Source organism: Cherax quadricarinatus, chromosome 25, assembly GCF_038502225.1.
Source record: "Cherax quadricarinatus isolate ZL_2023a chromosome 25, ASM3850222v1, whole genome shotgun sequence".
NCBI classification, from domain to species: Eukaryota; Metazoa; Arthropoda; class Malacostraca; order Decapoda; family Parastacidae; genus Cherax; species Cherax quadricarinatus.
Window position 1 is genome coordinate 39,846,841 of NC_091316.1, and position 15,814 is coordinate 39,862,654.

Here is a 15,814-nt window from a genome sequence, read left to right on the forward strand (position 1 = left end):
ATATATATATATATATATATATATATATATATATATATATATATATATATATATATATATGTATATATATATATATATATATATATATATATATATATATATATATATATATATATATATATATATATATATATATATATATATATATATATATATATATATATATATATATATATATATATATATATATATATATATATATATATATATATATATATATATATATATATATATATATATATATATATATATATATATATATATATACATGCATATATATATATATATATATATATATATATATATATATATATATATATATATATATATATATATATATATATATATATATATATATATATATATATATATCCTATGCCTGTATTCATAATAATAATGCTAATAAGAATAAGTATAAGAATTATAAAAATTAAATATTAATTATTATTATTATTACTACTACTACTACTACTACTACTACTTCTACTACTACTACTACTACTACTACTACTACTACTACTACTACTACTACTACTACTACTATTATTATTATTACTACTACTACTACTACTACTACTATTATTATTATTAGCATAAGGGAAATGGAAACCTATATATTTATTTACAACACTTTCAGTGAAAAACAAAATTCTGTCCCTGAACCCTGATCACTTCAAACATATTTATTAGCAGTGATCAAAGTCAAAGAAAGAAGCATTTATAGTAAAGTAAATGCACTCGTGATCATTTTCATCAAGTTCTTGGAAGTCACTGCCATTTTCACCGTAGCTTTAACATACGGATTCAATAGAGTATTAACTATGCTAAAAAAAATAGCTTCTTCGTCTCTTCTGAAAAATAGCGCAATTTAAGGGAAGGTAAAAAAAAAAATTCGTTTCTCCCATGTAAAACCCTCAAGATATCAAGTTACCTTTGATATCCAGGAATTTCCACTGAGTACACAGAGAAGCAGCAATGGCTGAGCAAACAGCTGTATCGGGAGAGCAGGAGAAGCAGCTTTTTAGGTCCGTCGTTTAACTCTTCTGGATGTTTTCTGATGCTGCGAGTTTGCTGAATGTGGATTTACAACCTAAGAAAATGGTTCTCTCTTCGAAATATTTCTACTATTGTTTAAGTATTAAATAATAAAAATTTATTTATACATGTAAGCAGGTTGAGATTAACAAGTGAGGTACATGTGCAGGACGCGTGAAGGACATGTGCAAGACGTGCGAAGGACATGGCCATTGTGTGTGAAGGATGTGTTATACACACGTGCAGAGTGCAGGACCTGTGAAGGACACGTGTAGGACGTGTTAAAGACATATGCAATGTGTGAGTGCCGAACGTGTGAAAGACATGTGTAGTGTGTGTGCAGGACGTGTAAAGGACATGTGTAGAGTGTGTGTGAAGGACGTGTGAGAACTAATTGATATGCCATGCGCTCTGCCCCAGGCCCGGACTCATGGAACGCCCTGTTTTTCAAGAACTGCATGAAGCCCCTGTAACGTGCCTTCAGCATTCTATGGAAAGGGATCATGGACACAGGGGTCATCCCACACTCACTAAAAACAACAGACATAGCCTCACTCTCCAAAGGTGGCAATCAAGCATTTGGAGAACTACATACCAATAGCAATAACAATAGTAATCTTTGAAAGGGCTCTATGAAGCAAGATTGCCAACTATCTAGATACTCATCAATTACACAACGCAGGGTAACACGGGTTTAGAATAGGTCGCTCCTGCCTGTCCCAGCCACTGGACCACTATGACAAAGTCCTGGATGGTATAGAGGATAAACAAAAGGCAGATGTAATGTATATAGACTTTGTAAAAGCCTTCGACAAGTTGCCGGGTCACCATCTGGAGAAGACCCGGGCCGGAAGTACCGGCAAATCTCTAATGAATGACTTCGACAAGTGCGAAGGTGTATTAGCGCACAAAATGCGTGATAAAGGAATAACAGGAAAAGTTGATAGATGGTTCTAAAAAATAGAACATGAAGAGTAATAGTAAACAAAGTCTGAGGCAGCTACGACAAAAAGCTATGTTCCACAAGACACAGTTCTCGCTCCTATCCTATTCCTCATCCTAATATCTGACATAGACAGAGATGTCTTCCTTTGCGGATGACACCCGAATTGCCATGACAGTGACCTCCATCGAAGACACTTGAAGACTCCAAGCAGACATCAACCAAACCTTCAAATGGGCCACTTACAGCAATATGAAGTTCAATGAAGAGAAATTTCAACTACTCAGGTATGGAAAACATGAAGAAATTAAAGTTGTATACAACAAATTCTAACCATACAATAGAGCGAAAAGTAATGGGAGTGATAATGTCAGAGGATCTCACCTTCAAAGACCACAACAACATATCTATCGCATCTGCTAGAAAAATGATTGGATGTATAATGAGAACCTTCAAAACTAGGATGCCAAGCCCATGATGATTCTCTTCAAATCGTTTGTTCTCTCTTGGCTGGGCTACTGCTGTACACTAACTGCCCCCCTTCAAGGCAGGCCAAATTGCTGACCTGGAGAGTGTACAAAGAACTTTCACGGCACACATAAGTACAATAAAGCACCTAAATTACTGGGAATGATTGAAGTACCTTGATTTGTATTCCCTGGAACGCAGGCGAGAGAGATACATGATAATATACACTTAGAAAATCTTAGAGGGATTGTACCAAACTTGTACACAAAAATCACTCCCTTTGAAAGGAAAACACTCGGCAGGAGGCGCAAAAATCCCCCAGTGAAAAGCAGGGGTGACACGAGTACTTGAGAGACAACACATTAAGTGTCAGTGGCCCAAAACTCTTCAACTGCCTCCAAATATATATAAGAGGGATAACCAATAGACCCGCGACTGCCTTCAAGAAGGCACTGGACAGACATCGAAAGTCTGTACCTGACCAGCCGGGCTGTGGTTCGTTCCTCAGTTTGCGCGGCCCGGTTTCAAACCGGGCAGCGGGGGCGTTGACCCCCTAATCCCTCCCCAGATATACTCAAGATAATACTGCACACATAGAAGTAGCTAGAAACTGAGAGTGAGAGTAAGGATCGTATAGAAATAAATATTATTCAGCCAGTGATAGGAATCTCAGTACAGCAGAAAATGGATTCTTAGTAAGATAACTATAACATATTGTAACAAAACACATCACTTAGATATATGCAGACTCTACTATCAGATATATAAGAGTAAATTATTTGGTCATCCCTTATACCCAGATTATGAAATTTTATATTAAGTATTAAGAAGTATCTTCCTCGTAATATTTCTCGGTAGGATGAACATCAAAATGGTATACAATACCGACAGGTTGTTAGGTAAGACACATATGCAACAGTTAGACATCTTTATTCCGAGAATAAAGATGTCTAACTGTTGCATATGTGTCTTACCTAACATTTCTCGGTAGGAACTTTGTGTGTTGAACAGTTATTGTGGAGTGTTTGTTTACCGCTGCTGTTTTAAGGTCTAGGCTCTTCTAGGTAGTTCGCCAACTATTTTGACTGTTCTTGGAGCTCACTTGGTGAAGTCAATAATTCAATGTTATATTCAGGTTTGTGTAGCGGAGTTGCAATTGCGTTGCAAGACACGTTGCAGACACGAAAAATCTTTCACATCCTTGATAAGATCATTGAAAATTCTACTTTTGATGGGAAACCCATTAAATATAGGTAAGCATTTTCTTAAGGCACAGTAATTGTTGCTTTTCTTCATAACTAACACAGAAATAAAGTCAAGCAATATTACAACTGATATACGTACGCAGGTAAAACCTTTGATCATCCTATGCCACTACTAGGATTCACTAGCCTCATAAAACAAGGCGGTCATAATCACTGGACCGTTTTCAAGGTCACCTTATTCCTCACAGGTAACACTAACACTATCCTTGAATTAGCAAAGTTTGATTAAACTGTTGTGCCTTGGGTCTTGCAAGAATATTTAAGTTACTCATCTGTCAAAAGTTTCTCTTTTTTTCATATAGCATTAATTTTTCCTCGTAAGTGAATGCAATATAAATTAATTAGAACAAATAATTACGTTATTGGAATAATATAATAAGTCTGATGCAGCTCTCTGCTTAGCTTTCTAAAAAACGTTCTATTAATAATGTATGTTTAAATTCCGTTAAGTAAAACATTTTTGTATGAATAAATTCAAGAGGAACATTTTAGCTTACAGGATATACACACTTAGAGGAGCATTTCTCTGAGCATATATACGCTGAGAGTTAACCTTTATTCCTATCATAGATAGTAAAGTATTCTCGTCTAGTGGTGAAAAAAGGAGATGAGCAGCCTTAATGACTGTAGTGTAGTTGATAGGCTTTAAAGGTCATTAAGTAACCAACCTTTAAGTCAACATTTGTTAAGCCAAGTAGAAATAATTTACACTCGCCTGCTACGCGTAAATTTGTATCAACAGCCAACAAGTAGCGATTAACTTATTTACAAAGGTACACGAAGATTTGTTCACATTAGAACTTTCTCAGATGTTTCTAGGAAATCAGATACGCATAAGTCATACGTATAGCAGAGAGGAAAGTAGTGCTTCAGATGGAGGAGGAAAAGTGGCCTGTGCATTCAAGCATAGATGAGTCTTTAGACCTGCTGTAGTGATTTATTACTTGGGAATGATAAGTGCAACACCAGGAATCTTTATTGATGAGTGGGGTCGTTCGCACTACAAATTTCATCAGAAGTAAATAGAGATGAATCACACTCCTGGAAGCATCAACGTTGATGGAAGACGAAGCAAACGAAATAAGTAGAGGTTATGTTGATGGAATCAGTCCATCACCCTAGGTACAAGATGATCAGTCTCTTACCCTAAAAGCAGCAGCAGTTGGCCAAAGGTTTCTATGGAGGAAAGGTGTAGCAACTTGGAGATGAAGTGACAGATGAACTGAGACTAATAGTGAAGCTGGTCAAGGATAACAGTTGTTAGCAAAATAATTACAGAATTAACCTTTGGTACCAAAATACAATCGTGTTCCAATGTCCATACAAGTATCGTATTACAAATGGTACAGAGTACTGATTTATTTGCAGTTTGTTCTTTTATGCAATTTTGTTTTTACTCTTGACGAGGAAACGCTAAATCGAAAGCCTCTCTGCTTTGAGGAATAATGAGTGCAGTCATAATTAAAACTATTTCCAAATACATTTTAGAGATGTGTTTTTTCTCCAACGATGTTGATTTTAGCCCGATCTTTTATTTTTCGTTGTTGATGCGGCAATAAGCATCAGCACTTTATGGAAGAGGAAAACTAAATTTGTTACCATCACTACAAATACTCTCAGGGATCTTACAAGAAATAAACGAAAAACAGAAAAGAACATTCCTAAGGCATATATATATATATATATATATATATATATATATATATATATATATATATATATATATATATATATATATATATATATAGGAAGGGTTGTTAGGTGGTTCGGAGCAATGGGCTAGTAACCCCTTCTCCTGTAGACATTTACTAAAAAAGAGAAGAAGAAAAACTTTATAAAACTGGGATGCTTGAATGTTCGTGGATGTAGTGCGGATAACAAGAAACAGATGATTGCTGATGTTATGAATGACAAGAAGTTGGATGTCTTGGCCCTAAGCGAAACAAAGCTGAAGGGGGTAGGGGAGTTTCGGTGGGGGGAAATAAATGGGATTAAATCTGGAGTATATGAGAGAGTTAGAGCAAAGGAAGGGGTAGCAGTAATGTTGAAGGATCAGTTATGGAAGGAGAAAAGAGAATATGAATGTGTAAATTCAAGAATTGTGTGGATTAAAGTAAAGGTTGGATGCGAGAAGTGGGTCATAATAAGCGTGTATGCACCTGGAGAAGAGAGGAATGTAGAGGAGAGAGAGAGATTTTGGGAGATGTTAAGTGAATGTATAGGAGCCTTTGAACCAAGTGAGAGAGTGATTGTGGTAGGGGACCTGAATGCTAAAGTAGGAGAACTTTTAGAGAGGATGTGGTAGGTAAGTTTGGGGTGCCAGGTGTAAATGATAATGGGAGCCCTTTGATTGAACTTTGTATAGAAACGGGTTTAGTTATAGGTAATACATATTTTAAGAAAAAGAGGATAAATAAGTATACAAGATATGATGTAGGGCGAAATGACAGTAGTTTGTTGGATTATGTATTGGTAGATAAAAGACTGTTGAGTAGACTTCAGGATGTACATGTTTATAGAGGGGCCACACATATATCAGATCACTTTCTAGTTGTAGCTACACTGAGATTAAAAGGTAGATGGGATACAAGGAGAATAGAAGCATCAGGGAAGAGAGAGGTGAAGGTTTATAAACTAAAAGAGGAGGAAGTTAGAGTATGATATAAACAGCTATTGGAGGATAGATGGGCTAATGAGAGCATAGGCAATGGGGTCGAAGAGGTATTGGGTAGGTTTAAAAATGTAGTGTTAAAGTGTTCAGCAGAAGTTTGTGGTTACAGGAAAGTGGGTGCGGGAGGGAAGAGGAGCGATTGGTGGAATGATGATGTAAAGAGAGTAGTAAGGGAGAAGAAGCTAGCATATAAGAAGTTTTTACAAAGCAGAAGTGATGCAAGGAGGGAAGAGTATATGGAGAAAAAGAGAGAGGTTAAGAGGAGTGGTGAAGCAATGCAAAAAGAGAGCAAATGAGAGAGTGGGTGAGATGTTATCAACAAATTTTGTTGAAAATAAGAAAGAGTTTTGGAGTGAGATTAACAAGTTAGGGAAGCCTAGAGAACAAATGGATTTTTCAGTTAAAAATAGGAGAGGAGAGTTATTAAATGGAGAGTTAGAGGTATTGGGAAGATGGAGGGAATATTTTGAGGAATTGTTAAATGTTGATGAAGATAGGGAAGCTGTGATTTCGTGAATAGGGCAAGGAGGAATAACATCTTGTAGGAGTGAGGAAGAGCCAGTTGTGAGTGTGGGGGAAGTTCTTGAGGCAGTAGGTAAAATGAAAGGGGGTAAGGCAGCCGTGATTGATGGGATAAAGATAGAAATGTTAAAAGTAGGTGGGGATATAGTTTTGGGGTGGTTGGTGCAATTATTTAAAAAATGTATGGAAGAGGGTAAGGTACCTAGGGATTGGCAGAGAGCATACATAGTTCCATTGTATAAAGGTAAAGAGGACAAAAGAGAGTGCAAAAATTATAGGGGGATAAGTATGTTGAGTATACCTGGTAAAGTGTATGGTAGAGTTATTATTGAAGGAATTAAGAGTAAGACGGAGAATAGGATAGCAGATGAACAAGGAGGCTTTAGGGAAGGTAGGGGGTGTGTGGACCAGGTGTTTACAGTGAAACATATAAGTGAAAAGTATTTACATAAGGCTAAAGAGGTCTTTGTGGCATTTATGGATTTGGAAAAGGCGTATGACAGAGTGGATAGGGGGGCAATGTGGCAGATGTTGCAGGTGTATGGTGTAGGAGGTAGGTTACTGAAAGCAGTGAAGAGTTTTTACGAGGATAGTGAGGCTCAAGTTAGAGTATGTAGGAAATAGGGAGATTATTTCCCAGTAAAAGTAGGCCTTAGACAAGGATGTATGATGTCACCGTGGTTGTTTAATATATTTATAGATGGGTTTGTAAGAGATGTAAATGCGAGGGTCTTGGCAAGAGGCGAGAAGTTAAAAGATAAAGAATCACACATAAAGTTGGAGTTGTCACAGTTGCTCTTTGCTGATGACACTGTGCTCTTGGGAGATTCTGAAGAGAAGTTGCAGAGGTTGGTGGATGAATTTGGTAGGGTATGTAAAAGAAGAAAATTAAAAGTGAATACAGGAAAGAGTAAGGTAATGAGGATAACAAAAAGATTAGGTGATGAAAGATTGGATATCAGATTGGAGGGAGAGAGTATGGATGAGGCGAATGTATTCAGATATTTGGGAGTGGACGTGTCAGCGGATAGGTCTATGAAAGATGAGGTGAATCATAGAATTGATGAGGGGAAAAGGGTGAGTGGTGCACTTAGGAGTCTGTGGAGACAAAGAACTTTGTCCTTGGAGGCAAAGAGGGAATTGTATGAGAGTATAGTTTTACCAACGCTCTTATATGGGTGTGAAGCATGGGTGATGAATGTTGCAGCGAGGAGAAGGCTGGAGGCAGTGGAGATGTCATGTCTGAGGGCAATGTGTGGTGTGAATATAATGCAGAGAATTCGTAGTTTGGAAGTTAGGAGGAGGTGCGGGATTGCCAAAACTGTTGTCGAGAGGGCTGAGGAAGGTTTGAGGTGGTTCGGACATGTGGAGAGAATGGAGCGAAACAGAATGACTTCAAGAGTGTATCAGTCTGTAGTGGGAGGAAGGCGGGGTAGGGGTCGGCCTAGGAAAGGTTGGAGGGAGGGGGTAAAGGAGGTTTTGTGTGCAAGGGGCTTGGACTTCTAGCGGGCATGCGTGAGCGTGTTTGATAGGAGTGAATGGAGACAAATGGTTTTTAATACTTGACGTGCTGTTGGATTGTGAGCAAAGTAACATTTATGAAGGGATCCAGGGAAACCGGCAGATCGGACTTGAGTCCTGGAGATGGGAAGTACAGTGCCCGCACTCTGAAGGAGGGGTGTTAATGTTGCAGTTTAAAAACTGTAGTGTAAAGCACCCTTTTTCGGGCCACCCTGCCTTGGTGGGAATCGGCCAGTGTGTTAATAAATATATATATATATATATATATATATATATATATATATATATATATATATATATATATATATATATATACGTATAATGTCGTGCCGAATAGGTAAAATTGGTCAATTAGCAAGAAGTCATTTAAAATTTAGTCGTTTCTAAACTTTTCTCTTTTACATTTAAATATATATTTTTTTCATTTATGTTAGTGTAAAAATTAATAATTTTGTACCAAACATTCGTTAGAAAACTTACATAGCCTTAATATAACAAGCGCAATTAAATTTAGCCTAATCCAACTATATATATTTTAGATAAGTTTACAATAATTTAATAATAAACAAAATTAAATATATTTTTATCGTTAGGTGCAGAATATTTTTTTGTGAAATTAGTGTATATACAAAATTTCGCTTACCTTATTCGGCAATACGCGATGATCCTCCGCCACACAGTTTTGTCAAGTACTTCAAGTAGGAGCTACTTACATATTCTTAATAATAATAGATTTGTGATTGGTACTAAGTGGTTGTGTACGGAAAATCTAGTTTCCCTTTCTTTTTGCTTCACACACACGCACACTTAACTTACAGGTCATATCAATGGTGACAGCGGCAGTGACGGGCACAGCAAACTCAGCATTATTGGCCTGGCATATAAAAGACTGATCGAGGTGGTGGCGCTGAAGAGATGCCACTGTCAGGGTGTTGACCACTTCTCTGGGGGTCTCTACCACCTCTCCTCGTATTTCTTTGTGTCCTGCCCACCACGTTAACTTGGGCGCTGGACGACCTGAAACAACCAAGAAGTGAATTAGAAAAAACATGATAATTTACAAATAAAAATGTTAAAACAAAAAGAAGAGGGTAATTTTAAGGAAATTCATGAAAATTAAAATTTAAAATTGTTAAAAAAAGTGATAAGAGAAAAATCGAATCCCAAGCAGATACTACAGCAGACTTAAAGAAGTTCTCTGTATATATAAGCCTACCAATGAGGTCCTCTTCAGAAGGATAAGAAGGTGTCAATGGTATTACTACAGTATTAAACCTGGCAACCACGTACATCACATACAATTCCTACAACATGGGATGCAATCTGATGTCAGCCAAGAAAGGGAAGGTAACTCAAATTCCTTGGATCAAAACATCTTCACACAGTCGTAACTAGCAGCACTCTTCGATCCGTCACATACTGTAGTAACATTGGAGAGTTGTTCCAGAGGTTATCATCTGTTGCTCAACTTCAATTTATACAGAGAACATCCCACTGTGGTGCGAGCCTGCTGCGCAGAAGAAACGTTTCTCCTTTGAAGATAACTAAGTGATTCACATGCGTGCTTTAATCATCATCATTGTGTTGGACCAGATCAAACTTGTTGAAGTCATGTCAGTTCAACACAAGAATCTAAATTAATAATTGTAACTTTTACCGAAAAGTTCAACATTGAAGAATAGACAGTTTAGACTATGACACTATTGTTACCTGTGTTAGTGACACACTTAAGTGTTAGTATGACACTATTGTTACCTGTGTTAGTGACACACTTAAGTGTTAGTGTGACACTATTGTTACCTGTGTTAGTGACACACTTGAGTGTTAGTATGACACTATTGTTACCTGTGTTAGTGACACACTTAAGTCTTAGTATGACACTATTGTTACCTGTGTTAGTGACACACTTGAGTGTTAGTATGACACTATTGTTACCTGTGTTAGTGACACACTTGAGTGTTAGTATGACACTATTGTTACCTGTGTTAGTGACACACTTAAGTGTTAGTGTGACACTATTGTTACCTGTGTTAGTGACACACTTGAGTGTTAGTATGACACTATTGTTACCTGTGTTAGTGACACACTTGAGTGTTAGTATGACACTATTGTTACCTGTGTTAGTGACACACATAAGTGTTAGAATGACACTATTGTTACCTGTGTTAGTGACACACTTAAGTGTTAGTATGACACTATTGTTACCTGTGTTAGTGACACACTTAAGTGTTAGTATGACACTATTGTTATCTGTGTTAGTGACACACTTAAGTGTTAGTGTGACACTATTGTTACCTGTGTTAGTGACACACTTAAGTGTTAGTATGACACTATTGTTACCTGTGTTAGTGACACACTTAAGTCTTAGTATGACACTATTGTTACCTGTGTTAGTGACACACTTGAGTGTTAGTATGACACTATTGTTACCTGTGTTAGTGACACACTTGAGTGTTAGTATGACACTATTGTTACCTGTGTTAGTGACACACTTAAGTGTTAGTGTGACACTATTGTTACCTGTGTTAGTGACACACTTGAGTGTTAGTATGACACTATTGTTACCTGTGTTAGTGACACACTTGAGTGTTAGTATGACACTATTGTTACCTGTGTTAGTGACACACATAAGTGTTAGAATGACACTATTGTTACCTGTGTTAGTGACACACTTAAGTGTTAGTATGACACTATTGTTACCTGTGTTAGTGACACACTTAAGTGTTAGTATGACACTATTGTTATCTGTGTTAGTGACACACTTAAGTGTTAGTGTGACACTATTGTTACCTGTGTTAGTGACACACTTAAGTGTTAGTATGACACTATTGTTACCTGTGTTAGTGACACACTTAAGTGTTAGTATGACACTATTGTTACCTGTGTTAGTGACACACTTAAGTGTTAGTATGACACTATTGTTACCTGTGTTAGTGACACACTTAAGTGTTAGTATGACACTATTGTTACCTGTGTTAGTGACACACTTGAGTGTTAGTATGACACTATTGTTACCTGTGTTAGTGACACACATAAGTGTTAGTGTGACACTATTATTATCTGTGTTAGTGACACACTTAAGTGTTAGTATGACACTATTGTTACCTGTGTTAGTGACACACTTGAGTGTTAGTATGACACTATTATTATCTGTGTTAGTGACACACTTAAGTGTTAGTGTGACACTATTATTACCTGTGTTAGTGACACACTTGAGTGTTAGTATGACACTATCATTACCTGTGTTGATGACACACTTGAGTGTTAGTATGACACTATTGTTACCTGTGTTAGTGACACACTTAAGTGTTAGTATGACACTATTGTTACCTGTGTTAGTGACACACTTAAGTGTTAGTATGACACTATTATTACTTGTGTTGGTGACACACTTAAGTGTTAGTATGACACTATTATTACTTGTGTTGGTGACACACTTGAGTGTTAGTATGACACTATTATTACTCTGTGTTGATGACACACTTAAGTGTTAGTATGACACTATCATTACCTGTGTTGGTGACACACTTGAGTGTTAGTATGACACTATTATTACCTGTGTTGATGACACACTTAAGTGTTAGTATGACACTATTATTACCTGTGTTAGTGACACACTTAAGTGTTAGTATGACACTATCATTACCTGTGTTGGTGACACACTTGAGTGTTAGTATGACACTATCATTACCTGTGTTGGTGACACACTTGAGTGTTAGTATGACACTATTATTACCTGTGTTGATGACACACTTTAGTGTTAGTATGACACTCATTACCTGTGTTAGTGACACACTTGAGTGTTAGTATGACACTATTATTACCTGTGTTAGTGACACACTTAAGTGTTAGTATGACACTATTATTACTTGTGTTGATGACACACTTAAGTGTTAGCATGACACTATCATTACCTGTGTTAGTGACACACTTGAGTGTTAGTATGACACTATTATTACTCTGTGTTGATGACACACTTAAGTTTTAGTATGACACTATCATTACCTGTGTTGGTGACACACTTGAGTGTTAGTATGACACCGTTATTACCTGTGTTGATGACACACTTAAGTGTTAGTATGACACTATCATTACCTGTGTTGGTGACACACTTGAGTGTTAGTATGACACTATTATTACCTGTGTTGATGACACACTTGAGTGTTAGTATGACACTATCATTACCTGTGTTGGTGACACACTTGAATGTTAGTATGACACTATTATTACCTGTGTTAGTGACACACTTAAGTGTTAGTATGACACTATCATTACCTGTGTTGGTGACACACTTGAGTGTTAGTATGACACCGTTATTACCTGTGTTGATGACACACTTAAGTGTTAGTATGACACTATCATTACCTGTGTTGGTGACACACTTGAGTGTTAGTATGACACTATCATTACCTGTATTGGTGACACACTTGAGTGTTAGTATGACACTAACATTACCTGTGTTGGTGACACACTTGAGTGTGACTCTTAGTATGATATTATCATTTCCTGTCCTGGTGACACACTCGAGTTTTAATATGATATTGATCTTATCTCAAGTAGCGACACATGTGTGTAAGCTTCACTTTGTACACATCACTCATTCCCCACATATTTGTGTTCGTTGTGCTTACCTCCCGTAGCAATACACTTGAGTATGAGAGTCATGCCCAGTACATAGGGACCAATGGTAGAGCTTTTCTCGTTGCCGTTAATGTCTACGATTCGCACACTGTCTGGAGGCACTGTGGAGGAAAGAGAGGTAGAAGTTACTGCTCGCTTTACAGAACACTGAGATACATGGAACTATTAAATAGTGTAAGAGAGAGAGAGAGAGAGAGAGAGAGAGAGAGAGAGAGAGAGAGAGAGAGAGAGAGAGAGAGAGAGAGAGAGAGAGAGAGAGAGAGAGAGAGAGAGAGAGAGAGAGAGAGAGAGAGAGAGAGAGAGAGATAGAGAGAGAGAGAGAGAGAGAGAGAGAGAGATTTCTCCTGATAATTAATCCCATATGGATAACAGAGACCTGGTTCAACCTGACATAGAGAAATGCCTTCTGAATGCAACGTACAGGGTTATAAACTATTCCACACTGATGGGGTCATCAGGAAGGGTGGTGGTGTGGCGATGTATGTCAGAGAAAATTTATATTGTTGTCTTAAATATGATATAAGATGAGAAACATCGAACACAGAATCTGTTTAGCTACAGTTTCTCGAGGGTCGTGACAAATTAATTTTGTGTGTGATTTATAGGTCCCCAAACCTTGATAGGGAGTGCAGTAAGCTGTTATGGGACGAAATTCATAAGGCATCTAGATATGAAAATGTTGTATTAATGGGAGATTTTAACTTTAGACTAATTGATTGGAACAATATGACAGGATATCTTGAGTCTAGTGACTTTCTTGATACGGTTCAAGATTGCTTTTTAGAACAGGTTGTGACAGAACCAACTAGAGGAAACAATCTGCTTGACTTGGTACTTTCCAACAAAGATTCACTAATTAATAATGTTGACGTTAATGATGAGCTTGGGGAAAGTGATCACAAATCACTTAGTTTCAATATATCATGGAATTATCCAGGTAACTGCAATCAAATCTGTCCCAGATTTTCGCTTGGCCGACTTCATTGGACAGAAAAATTTCCTGGGTGGGCTAAATTGGGATGTCCTGACTATGGGTCAGGTAGGTGATCTTGGTTGTCAATATGACGTTTTTCAGAGCATAGTTCTAGCTGCCCAGACAACTTTTGTTCCGAGCAGGGAAATTAGATCTAACAAAAATGATCCCAAATGGATGAACAATAGATTAAAACATCTCATTGGTCAAAAGAGAGGCATATATAGGCGTATCAAAAGAGGGGATGTGCAGTTAAGAAATCAATATATTCAATTAAAGAGAGAAATAAAGAAAGGAATAAGAAAAGCAAAAAGGAATTATGAAGCTAAGGTCGCAAGGGATTCAAAGACTAACCCAAAAGGGTTCTTTCAGGTATACAGAAGTAAGATTAGGGACAAGATTGGCCCACTTAAGAGTAACTCTGGTCAGATCACTGACAGTGATAATGATATGTGTGAAATTCTCAGTACCTTCTTCCTCTCAGTTCTCACCCAGGCAATACTAGCGATATCATTGAAATAATAGATTATGTAGAACAGGATAATAAACTACGTACGATTGCGGTAACTAGTGACATGGTCCTCTGACAAATAGAGAAACTAAAACCTAACAAATCCCCAGGTCCTGATGAACTGTTTGCAAGGGTGTTAAAGGAATGTAAAGAGGAACTTAGCATACCTTTGGCTAATCTTTTTAACATATCACTACAAACTGGCATAGTGCCTGATAAGTGGAAAATGACAAATGTAATACCTATTTACAAGGCAGGTGACAGGTCCTTAGCTTCGAACTATAGACCAGTAAGCTTTACCTCCATAGTGGGAAAATTTATGGAATCAATAACTGCCGAAGCAATTCGTAGCCATCTTGATAGGCACAGATTGATTAATAAATCTCAACATGGTTTTACAAAGGGGCGTTCCTGTCTTACGAATTTACTAACTTTTTTCACTAAGGTGTTTGAGGAGGTAGATCATGGTAATGAATATGATATTGTGTATATGGACTTCAGTAAGGCTTTCGATAGAGTTCCACACCAAAGGCTATTGAGGAAACTTAAGGCACACGGAATAGGAGGAGAATTTTTTTCCTGGGTAGAGGCATGGCTGGCAAATAGACAGCAGAGAGCTTGCATAAATGGGGAGAAATGAGAATGGGGGCACGTCACAAGCGGTGTTCCTCAGGGGTCAGTGTTGGGCACGTTGTTGTTCACAATTTACATAAACGACATAGATGAGGGAATAAACAGTGACATAACCAAATTTGCTGATGACACCAAAATAGGCCTTCCAATTCATTTTAATGAGGACACTAGAGCACTCCAGGATGATTTGAATAAACTGATGCAATGGTCGGAGAAGTGGCAGATGCAGTCTAAATGTTGGACAGGTAAATAACCATGCTACATATAAATTAAATAATGTAGATCTTAATACTAATGATTGGGAAAAGGATTCAGGAGTTCTGGTTAGCAGTAATCTAAAACCAAGACAACAGTGCATTAGTGTTCCCAATAAAGCTAACAGAATTCTTGGCTTCATATTTAGAAGTATAAATAATAGAAGTCCTCAGGTTGTTCTTCAACTCTATATATCCTTGGTTAGGCCTCATTTAGACTATGCTGCTCAGTTCTGGTCACCGTATTACAGAATGTATATGGTATAAACCTTGGTAATAAATACCGACAAGTTGGTTTAGAAAGACACGTAAGCAAACACTATAACATATTTATTAGAAAACGTTTCGGTCCTGGGACCTTGATCACTTCTAACATA

General features: G+C 37.3%; 1 protein-coding gene across 1 annotated transcript in view; it reads right to left on the reverse strand.

Moving 5' to 3' along the window:
* Positions 1–15,814, reverse strand: part of LOC128689971 (nephrin) — a 250,211-nt gene that overhangs the window by 99,870 nt on the left and 134,527 nt on the right. Inside the window, exons 3-4 of the mRNA XM_053778436.2 lie at positions 13,057–13,167; positions 9,242–9,442 (exon numbers count right to left, since the gene is read on the reverse strand). Coding sequence (XP_053634411.2) covers positions 9,242–9,442; positions 13,057–13,167 — 312 coding nt within the window. The remainder of the gene's footprint in view (positions 1–9,241; positions 9,443–13,056; positions 13,168–15,814) is intronic.